We start from the raw sequence: 24,563 nt of genomic DNA on the forward strand, positions 1-24,563 counted from the left end.
TAAAGTTTGTCGGTAATTATGGGCTCATCTATGTTGTTTTCTTGTGTTCTACAAATGAAAGACTGCCTTGCAAAGAAACTAACATCTTTCAACACTGTGGCTACTGACAGATCTATTAACAGTTAACAGCATATACTCATTGTGCATGTATTATAACATATGTATTCTATGTTTATTTCCCTGATTAGAGTCATCATGTCTATGTAATATCATCCTAAAGTGAACATACATTTTTTATGTCCCAATGTTTCTGTGTGTTTCAGTTTTTCTATATTAACTGGTTTACTTATTGTTTATTTTATCTTTCTTGAATTATCTGGTTTGCTTATTCTTGGAAAGAGTCTTAAATAAAAGACTGGATGAAGGAATATTTGGTGTTATGCATTTTTCAGCTTAGCTTAGATTTCCTTATAACCAGAATTCAGATAATTCAAGTTATAAGATGCATAAAGTAATAAAATCTTAAAAACGTACACTTAAAAACAGCTTTAAAACAGATTGATGTAAGAATATGTACAGTATATGAATGTCATTTCTCAGACCTACACATTCTTCACACACAAAACAGTGTCTGACACCAATTTTAGCAGCATGTTACACAATTCGTTATAACCTATTTAAGCGGGCAGAATACAGGAAAGTCATATGATTCATATGATGCACTCCATAAAGAAATCATATAAACCACAGCAGGTAACCCATAAACCCACACCACGCTACAGCACCTGCAAATCACAAGCTTCATTTTAAACTTTTGCCCTTATGCAACTTTTTGTATATTTACTATACTGTTTACTACAAGCCTCTGTTGATAATGCATATGATAATGATAATATTTAATGAGTACTTGCGTGTATTCTTTACTTCATTCTTTGGAGACTTCAGTAGAAAAACACATAAACAATCAGAAGAGACATATTAAAGATGTCAGCAATAAATCAAACTTTTATTTTTCCATATAGAAAAGAATTAAGTTAAATAGTGAAACAGTCCATCAAAATTCGGCCTCTTGTTTTCAACCAATGGTCCTCAATACATTAACCTTTGTCCCAAAATGAAAAAAAAGATGTAACAAAGTGTAAATACCATGTTCACAGTAATAAATATTGAAAAGAAAATCTTTTATACATTGACATTATATATATATATTTGTGTAAATATATATATATTTATATAGATATATAATCATATACAGTAAAAAGTTATTTTCAAGTTTATCAAACATAAAATAGTAAAATAAAAATGGCTGAAAACAGAATGATGATTGCATTTTTTTCATTCCCAAGGCATCAGTAACCATGGCCATTCAGAGTCTGTAATAAATAAAAATGTGATATTATCTAAAGAGTGTAGTGCATCACTGTAAATTAAAAAAAAAAAAAAAATCATAGTGCAAGTTCTTTTTTTTCTTTGCGCAAAGTAATCTTGCAAATTTCAAACTAGTCCAAAGGGAATGACAACAATGAGACAGAGGAGTTTGTCGAGCGCAGCGTCGTCAAGTCTCTGTTCTGCACCACAACTCTCTCTGTGGTCTTGGCAGCGAAAAAAATAAAAGCTTTCACGTTTGTGAAACCATGGCAGATATTCAATACCAGGCTTATTTTGGCAAAGTACTTAAAGACAAACAAAACACAAAAAAATCTCCACACGCTCTTTACACTCATCTCTGTCAGAATTGCCAACAAAATATTTGATGAAATGCATAGAAATTAATTACCAGTAGCAAGAATTAACTTAACTTAAGGGTTGTTTACTGTCATGCAGCATTTCTGAGACGCAAAGCAAGGCAGATATTGTGGATGTGTGTGGATGCAGTAAAGGATGTTGCATGAATGTATGCTCTGCCTCTGCTTGCACTTTTCCCTGGCTTCCTTTCCCCCTCAGCGATAAGGAAAGGGGGAGGGGGGAGAGCTCCCATTTCCTGTTTGTCTGCAGGCTCCTTCGTCCTGCTGAAAGCCAGGGAGGTCTGGCTTCATCTTCACACAAGCATGTGTGTGTGGTGTGTGGTGTGTGTGTGTGATGTGTGTGCTTGCTTGTCTCAAACCTCTGCACCCAACTCAATGACCCCAGTCTCAATAATGGGCACTAGCTTATCTTCCACCTGTACCAGCAGGATGGTCTTGTCGATATGGGAGCGATTGGCTGGGTCACGGCTACAAGGCACCCACCGGTGAATCACCTGCAGAGGGCAACAGAGGAGGCAGCTTTGTGAGGGGAAGCGACCAATCAAATTTATGAGCCGTTTATTACAGAGCAAGTAGGTCACAGGGGGTGTTACGGGCCAAAAAATAGGACAAACCTGATAATCATTTGAGAGTTTGTGTGTCTGAGCTAAATGGATGTGACAAAGCACATTACAACAGATCCAAAAATCTAACTTTCATCTTCTCTTTGAATTACAATCAAGGGTAAAACAGTTAACAGTGATGTGTTAGTGGCTGTTGATGAAGACTCACATGTCCTTCCATGCCCTCTAAGGGGCTCCAGTCCCTCCAGCAGGTCCGTCCTGCTCTCAGTCTCACGGACTCGTCAGGCCACTGCAGCTCCTTCCGCTTCGATAGGTTGATGTTCTCCAGCACCTGACCGACGTCCACGAGCTGAGTGACATCACGGAAGAATTATATTTACATCACAGCAGGACTGAGGGTCGTTACTAAACAGATGACTGACATGCAGATATATATATATATATATATATATATATATACTGTATATATACACTAAGATACTGAGAATAAACAGAACAAACAGGCAATTTGATGATTTGTCACTTATGGGGCGGCTGTGGCTCAGTTGGCAGATTGGTCGTACACTGAGCGGAAGGTCGGTGGTTCGATCCCTGACCATGGCAGCCTACATGTCGAAGTATCCTTGGGCAAGATACTGAACCCCAAACGGCCCCCCGATGCTGCGTTCATCGGTGTGTGAATGAATTCCCAATGGTGGCAGGTGGCACCGTTGTAGGACAGCCTCGGCCACCAGTATAAATGTGTGTGTGAATGAGAGCAGTCTGTAATGTAAAGCACTTTGGATAAAAGCGCTATATAAGTGCAGTCCATTTATGAGAAACACTAACAGCTCTTTGGCACCGCTTCCTGTATATCTTTTATGTATTTTATTTATTGTCGCACTGCTTTCTGGAGTCAGCTCTTAAATCTCATTGTACATGTGTATAGTGACAATAAAGGCATTCTATTCTATTCTAATACATGAAACTGAAAGCCTGCTGCTAAATTTCCCCTGCTAATTATGCCAGAGCTCTTTCTGTTTTGTGGACATGATTTATTTTCCTGCTTTTTCTAACATATTATCTACAAACCTGCACTCTGTAGGAGATGTCGTCTCTGCGCACGGTGGAGACGGTGGGGTTGTGTTGTTGCGGGTGGTGATGATGGTGATGATGCTGGCTGAGGGGATCGGTCACGGTGCTGCACATGCCGTCGTTGCCCAGGAGGCCAACCAGCGTGTGACGTTTGCAGGGAGGGATGCTGTGGCTGGAGAGGGAGGCGGAGGGGCCGGCGGGGTCCGAGGTGGAGCCCAGACGGAGCTGCAGGGAGGTGGGGAGCGTGCGCAGAGACAGCTGGCTGGTGGAGGAGCGGCGGCAGGGCTCCAGGCCTGTGGTGGAGGTGCGCAGGGAGGAGTGACGGCTGCTGCTGTAGCGGTAGGAAGAGGACTGGCTGGCGACAGAGGCTCGAGCGGGAGAGTGGCGTACCAGCCCCGACTGAACAGACTGGGAACTCTGACTGGTGCCTGGACACGACACGGGGAGGAGAAGTCAGACCCAGATAATTGAAGCACTGGAGACAGATTTTGTTTTGTTTTTAAATAGTAAAATTGAAGCAGCAGAGGATGAGGTATTTTGGGTTTCAGTCTCTAATATTTGTAAGGCTCCAAAAATGATGCATCCTACATTTCCCATAATGCATCATAATAGTGTCATTAGACCCTCCCTGCCTATTTACCCCTTTGAACTCCACAACCAGCCAACGGTTTTTAAGGTATGTTTTCTTTAAAAAAATAAAAAATACACAATTTATCAGTGCCAGAAACTATGAGAAAATAAATTATTGCCAGATTTTTGAAAATTCTGTCAGTCCCTGAACACATCACGTGTGACAAATACTTCTATTAGGAAAAATAACCAATCTGATCTTAAAATAATGATATTTCATCAAAATCCCCTCATTCTACAGGTCCCATTTTGTGAAAAAAATAAACATTTACTAGATCCATTAAAAACATTAAATTGTGCACCTCTCTTTTTGTATAGTATTTATGAGAAAAGCGGTTGCCAGGTTCAGTAGGTCTCACCCAGAGTGTGTGGCTGGTACGTGTGGGAGGGGGCAGGTCCGGAGTTCCCACCCTGTGACACTGAGCTCTGCTGAGAGTCGCCACCCGTCCCATTCCCACTGCCGCAGGACAACCCTCCTGCATCTGAGTCTTCAATGTTCCCTCCACTGTTACAGCCAGCACCACAGCCTTTACGTAACCTACAAAGAAAAGTTGAATATCATCCATAAATAAACTACAGTCAAAAATAAAAAAAAATAAAACATTAACAGATCACAAAGTGGCACTTGACTTCGAGTGTGAAAATATTATTTTACTACATTTACCACTTAGTTTGTGTTTTTAAGAGCACCACACTTAACCTAACGAACTGGAGAGAGCAACAAACCTGTGCCAGGTGCTGACGACAAAGTTTCGGATGTTCCCGATGCTGATCGGGCCTCCCAGGATGTGTCCAAGCTGGGGGTGCGAGTTGCAGTAGGAGGTGGTCAGTGGAGAAACATAGATGGGATATCCAATAGGCTGGTCACAAGAAGAATTGATCATGTTTCGCAGAGCCTGCTTGGCGTTCTGAATGCTCCCGCGCTCTGGGTTTCTGTTTCTCAGGAACACCAACTCCTGCTGCTGCCCCGCCCAAAGGCCTCGGACACATTCTTTATTCACCTGCAAAATAAGAAGGTATGTTCTCATATCATACCGTCAGCAATAATCAAGGATTCCAAGTCTAATTTTAATCTGCTGCTGCTGTTCTCACCTTGATGACACGGAAGCTGAGGTATCGTCGATTGAGCATAATGATTTTGTACTCGTTGGTTCCCTCGTCGAGGACGTGGCGCAGTGCGAGGAGCGACGGGGAGTTGGACAGCACGGCGCTCCTCCAGGCCGGGTCGCCCTCGTGAGCGATGACCAGGTTCTGCTGGTGGGAGGAGATGGCCTCGAAAAGAACCGCCGGCTCATCGTACTCATCTGGGGACGTGAAGTGGTCCTGAAAGAAATACAACATTTTGTTACAGATCAAATTTGACCCTGAGAATGAGGCTGAAGGCAGTTTTATGTGACAACATGACACCTGCAGCGTCTCACCTGGTGTAATTTGAGAGACATTCGGATTCCAGGCACCACAACTTTCCTGAGCAGTTCCATGTCGGCAAAGATCCACTCGTCTCGCACTGAAGAGATGCGGAAATCTCCCTTAAATAATGCATGAAGTCCGTAAAGGAAAGACTCCAGATTGCTGTGATGGAGAGGACAGGACATGTAACAAATCAGAAAGTTTTGAAATAGGTTTTATCCAGAGTACATACTGAAAAGAAAGAAAGAAAATATGCATGTGTATGCATGTACAGTCATGGAAAAAAATATGAGACCACCTTTGTTTTACCCTTGCTTTCTTGTTTATTTAATGCCTGGTACAACTAAAGGTACTATGGGACGACTGTGGCTCAGTTGGTAGAGTGGTCACCCACCAATCCGAAGGTCAGCGGTTCGATCCCTGACCATGGCAGCCTACATGTCAAAGTATCCTTGGGCAAGATACTGAACCCCAAATGGCCCACAGATGCTGCGTTCATCGGTGAATTAATGAATTCCCAATGGTGTCAGGTGGCCTCTGCCACCAGTATGAATGTGTGTGAACGGGTGTGTAAAGCGCTTTGGATAAAAGCGCTATATAAGTGCAGTTCATTTATATAAGTGCAGTCCATTTACATTTGTTGGTTACATGATAACAACAAAAATAGCTGATAGGAGTTTAATTTAAGAGCTGACATCTAGCTGTTTTCCATGGTTTTCTAGATAATGATTTTGGTTATTATCAAGAAAACCATGGAAAATGGCTAGATATCTATCAGCTCTTAAATTAAACTATTATGAGCTATTATCAAACGCTATCAAATCTACCTTTAGTTACACCAGGCATTAAAATGAACAAGAAATTGAAGAAAACAATGGTCGAATATTTTTTTCCATGATTGTATATTTAAGCACAGAAGTGTCTGTTTGTCTTACTTCTCTAATAACGTATGCTTCTATATTCTTGTAAAAGTTACAGAGGAAACATCAAAGACATGAACGTCCTAGAAAACTCTGTTGTTCTGTTATACTATCTGGCCTACATAGCCAACTATCTGTTGGCCCTTAAGGCATCATAAAAAGTTCACTCATTATAATGAGGATAACTAACTAACCTGGACATATGATGAGCGGCTGTTCCCAGAGCTCTCCTCCCCAGCACGCACAGGCCGAAGCAGAGCAGCACCAGAGCAGAGTCTTTCTCGCTCTCCAGCGGCTATAAATCAAAACAGAGACAAGGAAGATTTATAAAACACAACTCCAAATTGGTGCCAACTTCTACATAAACAATGAATGGATACTCAACCCTTGGCCCTGACTGTTTCATTGCTTTTCATCACTTATTAGGACATGTCATCTGACAACAAGTGACGCAAGTATAGCACCCCTTAGGGAAGTAACAAGACACATCATTCTTTAAAGTCTGATAAAATCAAACTGCTGTGTAGAGCTTTTGATATTTTGATATTTATGGGATAGGCATTTTTTCCCCACTGGCCAAAATCCAATGAACTTGAATTATAACGTCCTTCTTTGTTTATTTTTCTCTCTCACACATTTTGCCAAAAACATGCAAATATAATCATTCTACTTTTATCTAAAGTGGTGTCAGAGACATCATATGAGACATGACACTTTCACATATTTTAATTATGCAATCCATATTAAGTCAAACTGTGTATAATAGCAAAATGAGTGTAGTCTATTTCTAGTTCAAGCCTGTTCCACTGCATTCTCAATGTCACTCAGAGAACAATAATCCAGTCATACCTTGGCCCTCCGAGAGTTGCAGTACTGGATCCAGCCTAGGTAGACTCCACAGAAACTGTCCCTGGAGATGCCAGCGAGTCGATGGTCGTAGTCCTCGTCGATGTTGGGATTGAAGGTGGGATCCAGGTCGACATAGTTCCTCTCTCCACATCCCCGCAGGCCGTCTTTCATGGTCTCATTAGCCAGCCACTCTTCCAGTTTGGGGGAAGCGATCACATAGTAGATGATCCCCTGAAATCAGGAAGGTGTGATGCGTTTAGATCAGGGGTGGGCAATTAATTTTTTTTGCAAGGGGCCACATGACCAATATCACAAAGGTTGCAGGGGCCGGACCAAAACTCTGAACTAAATTCTGCTCAATACTTATTTAATCTCTTTATAAGATACAGTAAATTATCTGGTTTTGAGCTGCTACTTAGAAGATATACAGAATAGAATACATGTTATGATAAGACTGCTAATGTGGAGTAAATCAAATACAGTAGTAAAAAAGTGGTAAATACACCAATCACTATATCACTTTTCCATTTATTTTAAACACAACTGTTAATGACATTTAGCAAGGTTCCTATTGGTGTTTTTGTATTATATAACTTGTTTTTCATGTTTGTACATTTTCTAGGTGTTTTACAATGTTGTGATGCTTTTATCTTGAAAAGGTGCTGTCCAGTGTGAAACGGGTGCTTTAATTTTGAAAGGTAGTGACAGGAAATAAAAGGTGGAACGGTAAAATGAAAAACGAACGGTACATAATAACGAGTGCGTTGTAGTTCATAGAATTGATATAAAGTATCTAAAAGGCTTCTATAGTGGCTAGCTGACAGGGCACAAGGTTTGTTAAAGTTGATTTTCTTCTGTCATATATATTAGTGGGTATATTTGTTATCTTAACTATAGTAAAAGTGCTTGTTTGCTCAAGTGCTAATGCTTGTTATTGTTTTCCCACCGCGTAGCTCTTACGGTGGATTCACAAGGTGACAAAAGAATGTCTTATTTTTATGTTCATGGAGCTACGATTTTAAATAAATCTTGTGAACTATCAGTTAAAGAGTCGACCGTCCATCAGCCAGGAATGCTACTAAACAGACATTCAAACCACAAAAACGATATAGAGCATGTATGTTATGCAGTAAACCAGTAATTTATAAACTTTGTGCAAAAAGCAACACATGTTTTAAGGTACCTAACATCAGGCATATATACGTAAACCGCCTTCAAAATAAAAGCACTGTGTTTGTATTAATTTCTCATTTCTGGTTAACCTCATGCTGGCCGGACAAGGACAGCCAATGGGCCCAATGCCCAGGTGTGATTTAGATCATGTTAAAAAGAATAAGTTACACCTTCTACAGTCCAGCGTCATCCCACTTACCTTGACATAGTAGGTGGTCAGGATGCGTCGTAGATCGAACACCTGCAGCATGGAGGCGGCGCTGTTGTCAGTGATGCTGTAGCCCTCCAGCACGTATTTGGTGACCAGCACCTCCCAGGCCAGCCAGCGCTGTCCGAAGGCAGCGTTAAAGGACAGGATGTGAGGGAGGTGGCCCGGCTCGCAGCAACAGCAGCCCTCGTCCTCCTCCACCCCTTCAGTGATGGCCTCCACTTCTCTCTGCTGGCAGTAAGTTCCTGCAGCGGGAAATATCAACAGATTCATACAGACAGAATACTACTTTACACAACAGAAGTTTGTTCAGAACCTACAGTCATGGAAAGAAATATTAGACCACCCTTTTTCTTCCTTTTCTTGTTCATTCTTCTGGTACAACTAGTTACATTTGTTTGGACAAATATAATGATAACAACAAAAAGAGCTCACAAGAGTTTAATTTAAGAGCTGATAGCTAGACATTCTCCATGGTTTTCTTGATAATAACCAAAATCATTATCAAGAAAACTGGAAAATGGCTAGATATCAGCTCTTGAATTAAACTATTATGAGCTATTTTTGTTGTTATCATTATATTTGTACAAAAACAAATGTACCTTTTGTTGTCCCAGGCATGAAAATGACAACACTTTCTAATGAAAATCTAATTTTCCCTCTGACCCATTCAAATCTCACATGTTTCAACTTTATAAACAGTGGTTAAATAAAGTGTTTTTTATAGCACTGTTGACACACAAAAAGATTGTAAAAAAACATTATATTTTTCCACAGTGACATTTAAAAAAAGCTGCTGGCAGACATCTGATGACTCATGCTCTGAGGAGTGTCTCCAATTCTGTAAAAAGTTCAGTGTGTCACATGCTGGTGTGTTGTACAGTACAACATTATTGGCTGAAGTCATGCTGATAACACATTCACAGGTGTGTTTAACAGGACGATAAAGCACGACAGCACTAATGCACTGGAGTGCAAAGACACGAATAAAAAAAATACTGAGCAACCGGTTAATAATCCACATTTATTATAGCTTCAATATCCAGAACATGATCAAGTAGTTTGGAAACAAATCTGGGGTGTTTAGATTAACCTGTTTGGAGAAACAGGTGGTGGAGTTTCATTAAAAATCTGTCCTTATATAATTTAAATATTGACTTGATTTTGAGATACTTTTAAGTTGCAATCTAAAACCTCCTTCAAGTTTAAATTTATTCTGTTGGAACATGGTAAATGTGTAAATGTATCACAAACTATCACAAAGTTGGTATGTAGGGATGAGATCTGCTCATGAAAGCTTATGTTAGCTTTCCCAAACTTAGGGACGGAACAAATAGCTGGTGCAAATCAGTCTTGATTACTTCAATTACATGCAATACCTAGCAGCACTGATCGCATTAGCTTCAGTTAAGTGTAATATAATTACAACTCCTGGCACATTTGTTCCCGCGTACTTCCATCTGTGCCACACATGGATGTCTCACCTCTAAACTCCAGCCCTCGGAGCTGAAAGGTGACGAGGCCGTTGCCGATCTCGATAAGATGCACCAGAGCGTTCAGGTAGTCGGAGGCCAGGATGAAGCAGTCTCCGGTGCTGAAGTTGCCCCATCGGCCCAGGAGGAGGTCTCCACACAGGCTGTGCTGCAGCGAGCGGGTAAGGTGCTCGTAGAAGATGGAGTTCAAATTGTTGTCATCAGAGCCTGAAGAGGGTAAGAAGAGTGGTGGAAGAAAAGAAGAAAGGCAGATTAGAAAAAACATTCCTTTATTGAACAAATTAGACATTGAACTGAACACAAAAAACACCAGTAGAAAAAGAGTGACAGGTATATTTTATATAAAATATATTGAAGTCTTCGTGGTGTTTATTAGGGATGGGCTATATATCGATATAAAAAATATAACAATATACTTTTAAATGTGATATGGAATTAGACCATATCACATATATCAATATAGTTCTTTTTTTTTCTTTCTTTCTTTGTATATAAATGCTGCCCTTACTAGGGTTTGTCATATTTAGTTCTTTTGTAATGTTCATTATTCTTTTCTCATATAAATATATTTATGTGGTAGAGCGCATAGCATAGAGGCTCAGTCCTCGTGAGCGGGCGGCCCGGGTTCAAAACCGGCTCGGAGCCCTTTCCCGCAAGTCTTCTCCTTTCACTCTGAATATCTCTCTATGAATAAAGCTATAGAAATGCCCAAAAATATCTTTAAAATGTGCACTTTATGGAGCTTTGATTTTAAAAAAAGGTACTCCTGTTATACAGTATTTATGTTCACTTAAATAAATGGTTTCATTAAAACTACTTGTGACATGTCATATTTGGCTTTGACTAAACATTTGCTCTCACTTTGAGATAAAAATATCAGGATACATATCATATATTGATAAGCCTAAATATATCGGGATATAACTTTTGGTCCATATCGTCCAGCCCTAGTGTTTATATATATTGTAATGAGTCCAAAAACGTTAAAAAGTATTTATTGTGCAGCCCTATATTCTCTTTAAAATAAACTAGGAATTTCAACTTCAGCACGTGTTACAATGTTGAAAACAGCTGTATCAGATAACTTGTAAAATTAATTTCTATGTCCTCACCTGGATTTCTGTCCAGCTGAGAGGCCAGTCGAGTGTTGGAGTGATCCACCCTCTTAGTGCTGCAAACAGACGATTGAAAATATCACATTTCAGAAACACGTTCCCACATATAGTATTATATTTGAACATGGAACAGTATTTTAAAAATGTTTCCCTACTTGTAGTCTCTCTCCCAGAACTTGACGGGACGGACGTAGGAGGTGATGAAGATGGCACTGCCCAGGAAAGGGTTGAGGGGAGTGGAGAAGATTGCTGACACTACGGCCTGGACGAACAACATGGCAGAGTCTGGAGGAGCTCAGGGTCAAGGATGATTGGAAGAACATGTATGCTTTGATGCAACCCATTGGACAAGACAATCTTGATGAAATACCATAAATTTAGACCCTGTTTCCATTTAGCAGTAACATGTGGTCTCAGTGATCCGAACATAAGTGGACAGCTCTCAGTCTATGTTCTCACCTGGCAGTAGCATGCATCTCCGCATGCGTCTTCAGTGACCACTTGTGATGTGATTCCACTCCACCACTCTGTATGCAAATTAACACGTACATCATTTCCATTTGAGAAACACCAAATTCGTTGCTGTTTTTAACCGTATATCGGCCGGTTGCAATACAAATCTTCCTTAGCCTACAAAATAAAGTTTGAGAAATGTCTGCATGGAGCACAGCAGCTTACAGGTGTGCAGCTGACAGATGTGGTCTTCATCGTTATAACGTTAATGATAAATTAATCAATTAATCGCTGCATGCATACATGTGCAAAATAAAAATATATATATATATACAGTACTGTGTAATAGCCTGTTTTGATAATGGATGCTTTTATTTTGAAAGGACGAAAAGAGACTTCATCCTGTCAATCGTAAAACTAAATCAAGTGAGGTGATACTGTAAAGATAACGTCAAAGAGTTCAATGTTTTAAGTTTTAGCCCCCGAAGAGGTATGAGGTTAGTTTTCACAGTAATCTTGCATATTTAAATGTGTTTTGTGTTTAAATAACTTTGATATAAAATTAAACCTAGTAACTAATTCATCATTAAAAAATACACAGATCGATTGGGCAGTGGGTGGCAGTTGAGTAGGCGGTCCCTAATGTGGAGTCACATACATAATATCTGAATGTGGACACATGCAGCCTGAAGCACCTCCAAATGTGGTTTTTGACATCCGATCTCAATGTGTCCTCAATGCCTCCTGACAGTGTTTTCACCTGTATTTAGAGCTGTCCACTTGTGTTCGGATCACTCAGACCGCATGTTACTGTTAAATGGAAACAGGGGCTTAGATTTACGAGAATAGTAAGATACAAGAGGGATTCTAATGCTTTGTCCACCCTCATTTCCACATATGAGAAGGACAATAGCACAACATTTAAACACTCCAAACACAGGGCAGTGCAGTCCAACACCACCAACAACTACAGACTCAGAAATGACAATGACTTTGCATCTGAAACATCATCAGTGCTACTATCCGCTATCAGTTCCTCCAAAGAAAACTGGTGACTCAGCGTACAGTATGTGTCGTGATTAAAGACGGCAGTGAAAGGATACGAGGCACAGCAAAGGGCTGAGCAAAGGCGTGGAAGGCTGAGCCCCATGTGATCTGCCAGGGGGCGATGTAGGTGTAGACAAAGTGCAACTTGTAGAACAGCTCCCACATCTGTAAAGAACAAAAAATGCATCAAAAATAAAATGCAGTAAACTTCAGTACACCAAAGCCTTTGATTTAATCACTAAAATACAGTGATACTTTGCCCTGACCGGTACAAAAATAACTGAGCAGAATGAATCACTTGTATTTAATTATGATGCTTTTAGGTGACATTAAATTATAAGCATAATGTCAATTATACCGATTTAGAACAGTGCCAGCTGTACGGCTCATTATATATTCCTCTCACCTTGCTAAAAACGATGGACATGAGGAAGAGGTCGAGAAGCAGCGTCTCTGACAGATGGCGGTAGTCGAAGGTGAAGAAGAGGACGGTGAAGAGGATCGTCACGTACTGGTAGGTGGGACTGCTGTAGGAGGAACGGAGCAGCTTCAGGCCAGCCACCGTGATCATCAGAGCGCCCACCCTGGAGGACATTTAAATAACATCAGTGAGGAGTAGGAAGTCAAACGTGGGAGGGTTTCTTAAAGGTTGACACTAAAATCATGATGAAAGTAGCTAAAAATATATTTAAACTGTTCTAAATGAATGAGCTTTATATTATTTATAAGCCATTAGACTGTTAGAAAAGTTTAGCATTTTGTCCACCGGTAAATCTGCCTACCAGTAACACCATAAAACCACAAATTGTTAATATTTCGGTTTTTGTTTGGATTGACCCAGAACCTGTTTATCAGTGAGAGATTCAGAGTCTGCTGCATTTGTCTCCTTCTATTTGTGTTCTCTGCAGACAGAAAGGCGCTTCTTTGTTCATGCATATTCAATGACTAAAGTGCACATAAGTTTAGAGGAAATATTTGATAATATTTTGACGAACTTGACCGATACATTAGCAAATTATTATACTACTTATTATACATATATACCACGGCTGAGGGATTGTCTGTCAGAACTGGCTTTGACAGTGTACACAGATACACAGTTTATTGTTAATGTCACTTCCCCTTGTGAGTCATTTTATAAAAGCAAATTCCATAATCATTTGTGTGAAGTCCAGCATCAGCAACACAAATAAGTACTTCACAAAATGTAATGATGTAATGATAGTACTTGTGTCAAACTTTTTCTTGAAATGTTTGCAAGGTTAACTGATTCTTATCTTTAAAGGTTATTATATCAATCGTCTTTACAGTTTTTGGATCATCAAGCTGACAAAAAAGTTCAGTATGCTCATGAAGAACATAATACACCTCCCAGGGTTATATTAATTTATGAAATATGCAGACACAAATATGTTGTAAAATAGTAATAATCCTCACTCTGTGTCGAGTCTCTTTGGACTGGCGAGCTCTCTGGCGCTGCCGCTCAGCTCGTTGAGGATGACGAGTGGATAGAGAACGTTCTTTTCCACAAACAGCAGCCAAACGTGGAGCTTTTCAAACCACATCACGTGAGCTGCATCTGAGGAACAAGATAGGTTAAGTAAGTAATCGAGGCAAGTATTCTACAATTAAGCAACATCATGATATTGGCAATCTATTACATATATGAATTAAAAAGAAGGGGGATTATTTTTATTTGCTTCATTTAACCCTGTGTCTGCTGTAACTTTCTTGAGAAAGAATGATCCACAGCATAGAAAAGGTGTGTTTCCATTAGGTGCTTTTCCCTCCAGTGAGCCGCTATGGGTGTGACTTGGGAGAGAGGATCCGCCTGAGATCCGCCCAACTTCACTGGTTAGCGGCGCAGGCAGCGGCTCAGAGAGTACCTGCCTCAGGTAGGTACTTTCTGAGCCGCTACTGACTAATCGATGCTGATTTGATACGATTGAGGCAGCAATTTTGCGCATGTGTGATTCATTTGCAGACTGGACGCTGAGGGGTTAACATCTCCTGCTCTGCTGACTGCAGCTGGGAGAGACCGCTCTTGGAGGACTGGGCCGCTTCTGAGTGCTTTGGGATGTCGCTACTTGTAAAGAAGACTAGGAACGAGTCTCCAAAAGTCTCAAGTAACACCAGAAAAAGTGGCTAGATTTGTTGCTAGTCGCTTTTTAAAAAAAGGGTCGCTCGAGGAGTCTGAATAGTCGCTAAATATAGCAACAAAGTCGCTAAGTTGGCAACATGGCTTGTCGCGTTGGTCTATTGTCACATTCGAACACCGTAGGTAGGCCGCTACAAAAGTACCTGTAAGGGAACACTCAGCCGCTTTCCAAAAAGTACTCAAAAAGTGGAAACCCGCCTTATGTTACATTTTCATAAATCATGAACACAGATTTCTTGTATCACTATGATTTGGAGATACTGCTGCGATACTGAGGGCTGTTTTACTTGCATTCTTACCTCGGACTTCAAACTGATAGTACTCCTTAGTTTTGAGCAGAGGGTGAGAGAAGCAGTACCAGGGCAGCTGCTTGCGGACTTGAGGCAGCAGGTAGTGAGTGAGCAACCCCACCGTCCCCAACAGTGCATACAGGACATAACTGAGGAAAGGCTGAGGAGCACAGAGACAGTGAAAATGAATCCTTATACACTACGACTATCAACCAAGCATGCAACCTGCTCAAAATTAATGAAAATAAATGTTTTTTTTGTTTCCTTAAACAGGTTGTGAACCAAACTTCTATGTTCTGTTTCACCTCTGCTCATCAATTAAAGATATGTAAAAGTTTGTATGAATGAGATTGAGCTCAGTTTTTCATAAATAAGAAAACATTTACTGTACCTGCAGTGCAATAAAGACTGTGCTGACATGGATGGCGAAGTACAGGACAGCAATGACCACACAGACGATCAGGTCTGACTGCAGACGCTCATTCTGTGCATTCAAGAACACGCAATAGGGATGGGATAAGAAAAAAAAATCCTCCTTTAAAGACCTTAGCAGCTTTAACAAATGTTATACTTGATATTTAAGAACAAAGGTCAACTCACCACCGAGGCCCTGAGCTTATCCGGTAGAGGATCCTGTACTTCTGACAGAGGGTCCTCCGGGTTCTTGTCTTTTAAATTGGGCACAATCTTGGACTGTATCAGCGAGCTATAAAGCAAAAAGCAAAAATATTAGCTGGTTCACACACATACCGTGAATTTCCTGGGGATGGAATCACTCACTGTTAACACTACAACCATTGTCTGAAGCGGTTTCAAGTTATTTGAAGTGAGCATTTTTGAAATGCTTTGAAAAGCCCAGTCGGAGATAATCCACACAGCATATGTATGAGTAGAAAAGTCACAGATTATTCATTAATAGGGATTTCTTTCTAGCAGATGTGGGTCAAGCAGTTAATGGAAAATACTTGTGATGATGTGTTTTTGCCTGCTTATGTGCCAGATGGGTGAGTTCACCACATACGACCATCAGTGCCAGTCTTTTTTACACTCGCTGAGGCAAATATTTGAACATCACTTTCACATTTATTTCTCAGAGAAGTCGCCACAACGCAGATAGTATTTGTCGTCTCTGGGTGAGGTCTGTTGTGAACTTACATGAGGACAGAAGGGTCGCCGCTTTGACGACTCAAGTGGTAAGACACTGCCACCAAGAGGCCGCAGAACACAGAGAATAACACGGGGATGTGATGAGGCTCCCAGGTTTCCTACGACACAGAAAGGACAAGGTTTTAATATATAAAATGTTTAATGACACATCATGATTGAAAAGTTGCTCCGATAACCTCAGAAGACAAAAATGTCCCTTTCGTAAACGGATTAAAAATGCTGTACATTAATATTATTATTACACTTTCACTGAGTTAATTTTTTTACCAACACCAGTCATGATCATGACTACCAAATATTCATTAATTTATTTTCTTTTTTTTTTAAATGTAGCCCTTTAAATGCCAATGTTTTGACATATTGCCACTGTTGCTTTTTAGGGGGGGAAAACACAAACATTTATTAGCATGTTACATTGACTCTTGTTGTACACTGTTTCCATAGCCCTGTTGACACTGTCACTTTATCAGTACCACTCACTTTTACCATGTGATTTGCCTCCAAATGCTTTTGTAAGGTTTAAAATTTGTATTATTTAATCAAATTATATTCTTTTATTAGTTGATGTACCTTTTACTGTTTACATCTGACCACATTATGCCTATATATACATATATATATATTAGGCTTTCTGTAATTTTTCTATATATGTCATATTCCACTTATACTATACTGTGTATATGCCTGCATATATTTAAATATATTTATTAATTCATGTTCATACTACTACATGCAACAACCTATTTAACCTATTTAACATGCTAAAATATATTTTCTGTAATGTGCAATATCTGTAATATGCAAAGTACTTTCAGGAAAAAAAAACAAAACACAAAAAATATGTATTATTAATAAATGCCAAATATCAGACATGTATGTATAGAATGTGTATAGAATGTTTGTTTATGTCTTATTTTTTATATTCTTATTCTGTCTTCTATGTGTCTGCTGTGACAACTACATTTCCCCACTGCGGAATAAATAAAGTCATATCTTATCTTATCTCTTATTATTTATTTATCTTACTTTCTATACTTATCCCTGTCCTGTACTGCTGCAGAGACCGAATGTCCCTGCTGGGGATCAATAAAGGTGTATAATCGTATCTTATAAAGAGCTGTGCAATGCATTTTGTAATAAAATGTTGGTAACACTCCAATACAACAAAGTTAGTTAACAGTGAAACAAATCCTGCTCTCTGCCAAGAATATTTCTTGGCAACAAGTAGATCGATAACACTGTTGCACTTCAGCTGTGCATCACTGTCTTGAAACACCTTGATTTTTTTAATGTGGAGGATTTAATTTGACACTGACGTTATGGTTAAAACACAGTACTTTTACCAGCTGTAGAGGACACAGTTTTAAAGTACATTCGGACTGGATTTCGGTCCTCAGATTACTTTTCGATCACAAATGATATCTAGCTGATAATATTGCATCTAGATTAGATTTAGATGCTTAGCTGGTGTTGCTCTCACCTTCAGAGCTCCGTAGCAGAAGCCATAAAGCAGAGCGACGGTGATGATGCTGCGCAGGATGCTGTACAGCGCTGACAGAAGGCTTGTGGAGGCTGCAGAAAGCACAGAGAGGGATGTCAGCAATGAGACCGCTCAACCCGGCAGGCACCAGGCCAGGCAGAATGCAAATCAGCACTTTGGCCTCTTATTAGGCCTTCTGTATCATAACATATAAAAGGCGAGAGTGTGTGAGTGTCTGTTGTCTCATTGTGTAGAGGTCGAAGTCACCCCCGCAGAGAAGTTGAGCATCGACAAGTCACTCACCATTGCCCCCGAACACATGGATGTCCAGCTGCTCAAAGATATACATGACGAATGTGTTGACTTGTGGAAGCAGCCCCACGAAGAAGATGATGGGGAAACACAGAGTGAAGACTGCAGAGAGACACACAAAACCTGATCAATTAATACATTGTTAAGCCTGAAATTTGATCATTTTCAGAGACCTCGGGTTATAAATAAGGCAGGTAGCATGATTTGCTGTTTATTGCTTTGCATCTTTGACTGTGAGCGACAGATCTAACTGGATCATATTGGTGCACAGTGGCACGTCTCTAGGTTAACTGCAGCAATTAATGTTGATTGTTGTTTGCTGACAGGTGGCTTTAATACTCTCTAAACAAATAAAGATTGCTTCGAGTAGAGAGATTGTGTTTTTTTTATATCGCACTTACAATTTGTCTGTTGTGTCGGGAAGACAATTAAACATGCAGCTGTGGATCTGCTCATGTATCATTTCTTTGTTTTATTAATAATGTCCTAGCTTTTATGACAACCAGGACATACGGTACAACAAATCTCCAGCTGAACTACAATGTTCAAACAATGATAAATTATCTGATGCCCTCAATTAAGCTTAATATCAGAAATGTAGGAGTTTTCTTTAATTGTAATCTTAATGACCACATTTATAAAGTTATACAACTACTTTGTATAAGCCATTCTGCATTGGCTGTCTGTTGATTTTAGAATTGATTTTAAGATTTTACTCTTTTAATGCACCTCATGGACTAGCCATAGCATACAATTGTGTGCTATTGTGACTTTTCACCAGGGTATATAGTATATGATGGTTCATTCGATTATGATTTAGAGGGGGAAATTAAAATATTTTTGAGCTGGAATTAAAATAAACCTTTTAAACCTTTTTGTGGATTGTGCACGGATTTTTTTACCTGATTTTTTTTACCACTCTGCAAATTTACCAAGAGAGCTACTTTCTCGAACAAAAAAGTATATTATTTAACATTGTTATACATTATGATACATTTTAAAACAATGTATTACATTGTCAGCCAGTTCTATAAATGAATACTGAGAACTGAAATAAAGAATAAATAGGAATAAAATAAAAAGCTATAAAAAGAAAAATGAAAGAATGGAAGCCCTCTCTTTCACATGACACTGCTATGTTGTTAAATGTGAAATTGCTTTCAATAAAAAAATTATAATAATAAATAAAAAGCTAAATAAACATCATTATTGTTCAGTGTCAGTCAATTGTTGACTATTACGCCAAGCAACATTTTCTAATTATACATTGTGTAAAGGAAGTTAATAATGGCACATATTGGACAGGAAATGCACCAGTACTAATATGCTTTTAATAGGCCATTAATGGCCGATAACATCAGTCAAACAATAAAATCTGTCAAGCTCTAAGAACAATTGCCCAAAAACAGCTTGGTCCATGTTGCCTGGCTCAAGGACAGAGACATTTGCCTCTTGCACCTTTTGAAAATGAATCTATCAATTCAATAACACAGACATAGAAGTGAGCCGCAGCTGTATTTTTTTTATGATACTTAAAATCACACTGTCGGGCCTTCCAAATACACTGGTGTACCAAATACTGTAATACCACCAAAGCCCAGTGAGAGTCCCTTAAGATGGTGAAAGTGTGATTTAATGGGGGGAAAAACCCTGCAGAGAAAGTTGCTATTCTAGTTTTGGCACCAACTGCCTACACTGTAGACAGAGCAACCCAAAAAACACAGGCTTACAAAGAAGAGAGTCTGACATTAAACACAATAAAGCGTGTCGATACCGGTGATCCGTTTCAGAGATTGAAACAAAATGTTGCTAATAGTTTAGCCTTCTGATAACTGCTGCCAGAAGTTTATGGCTGCTGCTAATTCAATAATTCATGTTTATGCAACTAGCTTGAGCCTTGAATCACAGTACGTTATCTCAAAGAGCTTTACAAGTCACAAGTTTGGAAAGAAAAAAGGAAAATAATTCATAGAATTGCTGCTGTGTCAGAATCACAATAATGATCATGATAATTGAAGTGAATGATTAGTATTCATACAGGTTTCTGTATGAAGCGCATGCATATTCCATCAGGTGAGCAGAGAGGGGAGAGCTGCAAGAAGGAGCTGTATGTTTTAAATTCTGGTGGGGTTTTTTTTTTTTTTTTTTTTTGCCTTTTTCCAGAAAACTGTCTCCTCCAGTTTTAAGTGACCTTTCTGTTCTGTGTCACTTTGAACTTCTTTGTTTTGACTAATGGAGGACGTTGTTATTAATACTCTTACTGTACATAAATGCCACAGGGGTGTGTGCTTACCAATGACGAGGTCCCTGGCAGAGGCGAGGACCAGGGAGCTGGTAAGTGCGACTCCGTACAGGGTGAAGCGGGATGAAGTGGTCCTCAGGCTGCCGTAGTGGAGCAGCCAAATGAGGCCACAGCACAGGCAGAAGTAGACAGGCCGGCTGTATGCTATGATACGATTATGGCCCTGCAGGGACAAGGGTATGATGATACAAATGGTTCATTATACAAGTTGGGCTTTCCCATTATGACCCAGTACTGCTCAGTATTCAGATCCTGCAGCCTTGTACAAAATAATAAACTGCAAATTAGATTTCTTCAAGTATGTTTTGCTTTTTAGATCACAAGTTGCTCTCTTATTTTTGGACCGACTGTACCACCAGAAATTAGAGAGTCCTGCCATGCCAGATAACACTAAAAATGTGTGCCCTTGTGATACACGGTTGATAAAAGCATGCAACACATAAAACTCTGTGCAAAACTTGATAAAATGATAATTCCAACAAGAAAGAATTCAGTCAGAAGTATCAGTGTCATATGAGCCCCGGGGACAGTGACACAGGTATAAACAGAAATAGCTTCAAGTGTAGGGTTTCACAAGAGAGGGAGAATGCATGTCTGCAGTGTGCAGGTTTCAACCCAAGAGGCTACGAGCTGTCCCGCTTTTTCACCAAAGGGAGTGCTGATAGTTTACGCATCAACAATCAGATTAAACAGACCAGGTTTGCTCAAAATGTGTCAACGATGTCGTGATGACAGAAGGACTCCCCGAGGTGAGGCGAGGTGAAGGAAAAGGGGACGACGCGAGGGGAAGAGGAGGAACGAGAGGGAGAGAAAAGGGAGATAGAAACAAAGAGTGAGAGCGAGCCGTGGTCTAAACTCTGGCCAGCTATTTAAAGCTTGTGCCTGCAGCTGAGTAAGAGCTGCATTAATAAAAGACGCCGTTTCAGAGCAGGCTACTGACGCAAGGGAGGGAGGAACACACAGACTCGAGGGGGAAAAGCAACATCATTTACAAGAACCACAACAGGAACAGAAAATAAATACTGAAAAATAACCACAGGTCATATTATAGATGAAAAGGAAATTGCTTTGTCTCCCATCAGTCTAATGGTAAAGTGTAAAGGTCATTATATTTTCTGTATATTATTTGTTTTGCACTTTTGAACTTTGATCATGGGCGAGGAATTGAAAAACTTCCCAAAATGTGGATACTTTAATGGCCCCAAAAGTGTCAAGAGTGAAAAATGATTTATGAGTTATAATTACTTACATGTCGAGGGGATGAGGAGTCTGGTTGAACACTCTGTCAATTAAAAAAAGACACAGGTGAATTCTCTAATAATAAAGACTAGTGGACGCTTAATGTCTTGACATAACCTCTAGCAAATAAAGCACTGCATCATTTTTGAGCATCAATTTTAACATTTTTGTTTCACTTTTTCAGGTCAAGTTTACTAATGTTGTGCTTGTAACTCAAGTATTCACCTTTAGTAAAGAATACTGGCAACTTGCAATGACGAGGCAGAACTGAAAGACCCAGATGTCAGTGAAGAAGCCGTGGACCAGCAGCACTGAACCCAGGAAGGCCACCAGGACGGCCAGCACTACGGCCAGCACGTTCTCTAAAACCTCACGGTTCCTGTAACGAAATGATAAAAAGTCAGCATGCGAGTCGATTCAACTGTTCTTGAATGTAAGACTAAATAGCAATTGTGTGTAATACCCAAACCAAGTTTTAAAACCAGTATAAATAAAAATATAGGTGGTGTTTTGCAAGAAGACACAATCAACAATACAGACAGCATACAAGCAGTGATGTGGTGGTAATAATATTTATAAAGACTCCAAAGTATTCCTAAAAAAAGTGTCCAAAAACAGTATTTAAAAATGTCAATTGGTCAGTAAATTGGAGGGGCTGGAAACCAGAATATGGGGCTGAAGAGGTCTGAGATATATATAAAAAACCTAGCTCCAGTCCAGCGCTTTAAAAACAAAATAATCTTAAAATCTACATTTCACTGTTAGATTTGGTCTTTCTTCTTGAGGAGCCTTACAGCTGCATTGTGAATGAGCTGTAGGCGAGACAAGGCTGGCTGACTGACTGACTGACTGACTCCCACATAAAGACAATTACAGTAATCAAGACAGGAGGAGATAAAAGCATGGTCTCCAAATCCCTTAACAAGTGGAATGATTTTAAATTTGCAATTGACCTAACGACATGGGTAGTTAAGAGGCAGAATGAGTAGGATCGGTCCATTGTGGTTTAAGAACACAATATTCAAAGCTGGACCCTCTTCCCTGGCTCAGTCAGAAGAGAAGACAAATGCAGGTAGAGCGATGTGCTTCTGCAGATACACACACATCCACACAGTTCTAGTGTTTTCAAGGGAAATCCTACTCATTCTGCCTTTGACGTTTACATGTCAAGAAATGTAGGGCCTAATCCTTGTTTAGCGATAGAATAAGTTGAGGTATCCAGCATTCAACAACCCCAAGGGACTGAACCAACTTTAAAACAGCATGGATTCAGTTTTAGTAGAAGGTATAGCTGTATCTCAAATATTGCATGTAGCTGCACATAGCACAACAGTATTAAGGGTCTAAAAATAGAGAGCAATGGCAGAATATTAAAAAATATATAGGGCCCAGGATGAAACCTTGTGGTACCCAACAGCAGATGGACACATCACATATCAGTGAGTTTAAAGTGTTTTTGATTATTCTGTAAGGAATAGGTTGTGTGCGGGGTACGCTGCTGTTTTCAGACTTTAACCTTAATTTTAGTTGGACTGTCCTCATTAAATAAATGGTTAACGCTGTGCAGGGAACAATTTTAACGTGTGGATACATCTGGTTATTGTTTTGAACAACAATTTTGGGTTCCATGGATAACTTTTTCTGGTAAATAACATAAGGGCAACAGATAATTAATGGGCAATGGAGTTTGACAGACTCTCCCTGCGTAACTCAGGGGCACCCAAGCACAAAGCTGCCTTCTGCTTCGTAAAAGTTTAGCTAAAACTGATGACAACGGCTGTCTTACCTGTCAAATAGTGCCAGCAGGGTGAGCCGGTCAAAGTGCAGGCCAACCCACAGGAAGGGCAGAAGCCACAAACGGTAGTACTGCCTGGCTTTACCGGCGGCAGCGTTGGCTGCAGGGTCCTCTTGTCCCAGCGGTGCGTCCTGGAGCTCCGGGCTCAGATCTCCGTCCTGCTGCTCCAGCAGCTCTGGGTCCATCGTCAGCAGACGGTTGAGACGGATCTGAGGGAGGGAGATCTGTCCAACGGTCAGGCAAACCTGTTCATGTTGCATTTTAACTAATGATACCATTCACAGTATTTTACAGTATTTTTATGTATAACATATAATATATAATTCAATATTTGATCTTAATACTACTGAGAGTGTTTGATTTTGGCACAAAATTACACAAAATAAAGACTGTACCACCACCACAACCACCACCACCCCACCCACTCTGAGCCATCTGGATTCTTGTTGCAGAAATGGTTAAAAAGCGGGCAACAGATGATCAAAGACATCTTTCTTGCTCATATAGAACGAGCACATCAGATAATTACGTAGGTGTCAGGCTGTAAAAGGTTTGGAAATCCAATAAAGAATTTTCAGAATCAATTCAGGAGCCCACTGGTAGCCAGTGTAGTGATTTTACAATTGGTGTAATATGATTTGTCTTCGGTCTGAGGAAACAAGAACGGGCAAGAAAAGGGAGAGAGGAGCAACAGCCAGCATAGCAAGAAAACTGTTCAAACTGACAATCTTGAATGCCAAAAATAATATGCAGATATATGCAAAACAGGGATGTAGAGGAAAAAAACATGTTTGTTGTTTTTGTCTCTGTATGTTTTTCAGTTTGTCAGACTTCTGTCTCTCTTCCTGTCTCTCTCTCTCTCTCTCTCTCACATACACACACACACACACACACACACACACACACACACACACACACACACACACACACACACACACACACACACTGGATGGGTACTCACCAGGTCATGAGGGTAGAAGCGAACTGAGGTAGAACTGGAGAGGTGGGAGTCGGTGTCCCTGCAGGGCATTAGAAAAAATGAGTGCAGTGATGAGAGAAAAGCATCTGCTGCACTTACAGTATTAAATCATGATGCATCATATCCTGGTGACCTCAAACTAAATAGCCAATAGGCTATTTGCTTTGCTTTTGTACTGTACGATACATACTTTTTTTTTTTTAAACTACAGCCATGTCACA

General features: G+C 40.0%; 1 protein-coding gene across 2 annotated transcripts in view; it reads right to left on the reverse strand.

Moving 5' to 3' along the window:
* Nucleotides 1–918: 918 nt before the first annotated feature.
* The window catches only part of pcnx1 (pecanex 1), a 41,882-nt gene continuing 18,237 nt past the window's right edge, over nt 919–24,563 (reverse strand). The window contains exons 10-36 of one of the 2 annotated variants that reach the window (XM_059352952.1): nt 24,325–24,382; nt 23,355–23,572; nt 21,794–21,947; nt 21,579–21,611; nt 20,321–20,492; nt 18,019–18,129; nt 17,716–17,807; nt 16,224–16,333; nt 15,669–15,774; nt 15,460–15,552; nt 15,078–15,228; nt 14,058–14,199; nt 13,027–13,204; nt 12,677–12,785; nt 11,276–11,405; nt 11,118–11,176; nt 9,997–10,212; nt 8,504–8,757; nt 7,132–7,362; nt 6,477–6,577; nt 5,374–5,524; nt 5,045–5,275; nt 4,679–4,953; nt 4,312–4,490; nt 3,320–3,750; nt 2,457–2,597; nt 919–2,179 (exon numbers count right to left, since the gene is read on the reverse strand). In XM_059352952.1, the coding sequence (XP_059208935.1) occupies nt 2,039–2,179; nt 2,457–2,597; nt 3,320–3,750; nt 4,312–4,490; nt 4,679–4,953; nt 5,045–5,275; nt 5,374–5,524; nt 6,477–6,577; nt 7,132–7,362; nt 8,504–8,757; nt 9,997–10,212; nt 11,118–11,176; nt 11,276–11,405; nt 12,677–12,785; nt 13,027–13,204; nt 14,058–14,199; nt 15,078–15,228; nt 15,460–15,552; nt 15,669–15,774; nt 16,224–16,333; nt 17,716–17,807; nt 18,019–18,129; nt 20,321–20,492; nt 21,579–21,611; nt 21,794–21,947; nt 23,355–23,572; nt 24,325–24,382 (4,267 nt within the window). In that variant the 3' untranslated portion in view covers nt 919–2,038. Of the gene's footprint in view, nt 2,180–2,456; nt 2,598–3,319; nt 3,751–4,311; nt 4,491–4,678; nt 4,954–5,044; nt 5,276–5,373; nt 5,525–6,476; nt 6,578–7,131; nt 7,363–8,503; nt 8,758–9,996; nt 10,213–11,117; nt 11,177–11,275; nt 11,406–12,676; nt 12,786–13,026; nt 13,205–14,057; nt 14,200–15,077; nt 15,229–15,459; nt 15,553–15,668; nt 15,775–16,223; nt 16,334–17,715; nt 17,808–18,018; nt 18,130–20,320; nt 20,493–21,578; nt 21,612–21,793; nt 21,948–23,354; nt 23,588–24,324; nt 24,383–24,563 lie in introns of both variants that reach the window. The other variant, XM_059352951.1, reaches the window with a different exon arrangement.

This window comes from Centropristis striata, chromosome 16 (genome assembly GCF_030273125.1).
Source record: "Centropristis striata isolate RG_2023a ecotype Rhode Island chromosome 16, C.striata_1.0, whole genome shotgun sequence".
In the NCBI taxonomy this organism is placed as follows: domain Eukaryota; kingdom Metazoa; phylum Chordata; class Actinopteri; order Perciformes; family Serranidae; genus Centropristis; species Centropristis striata.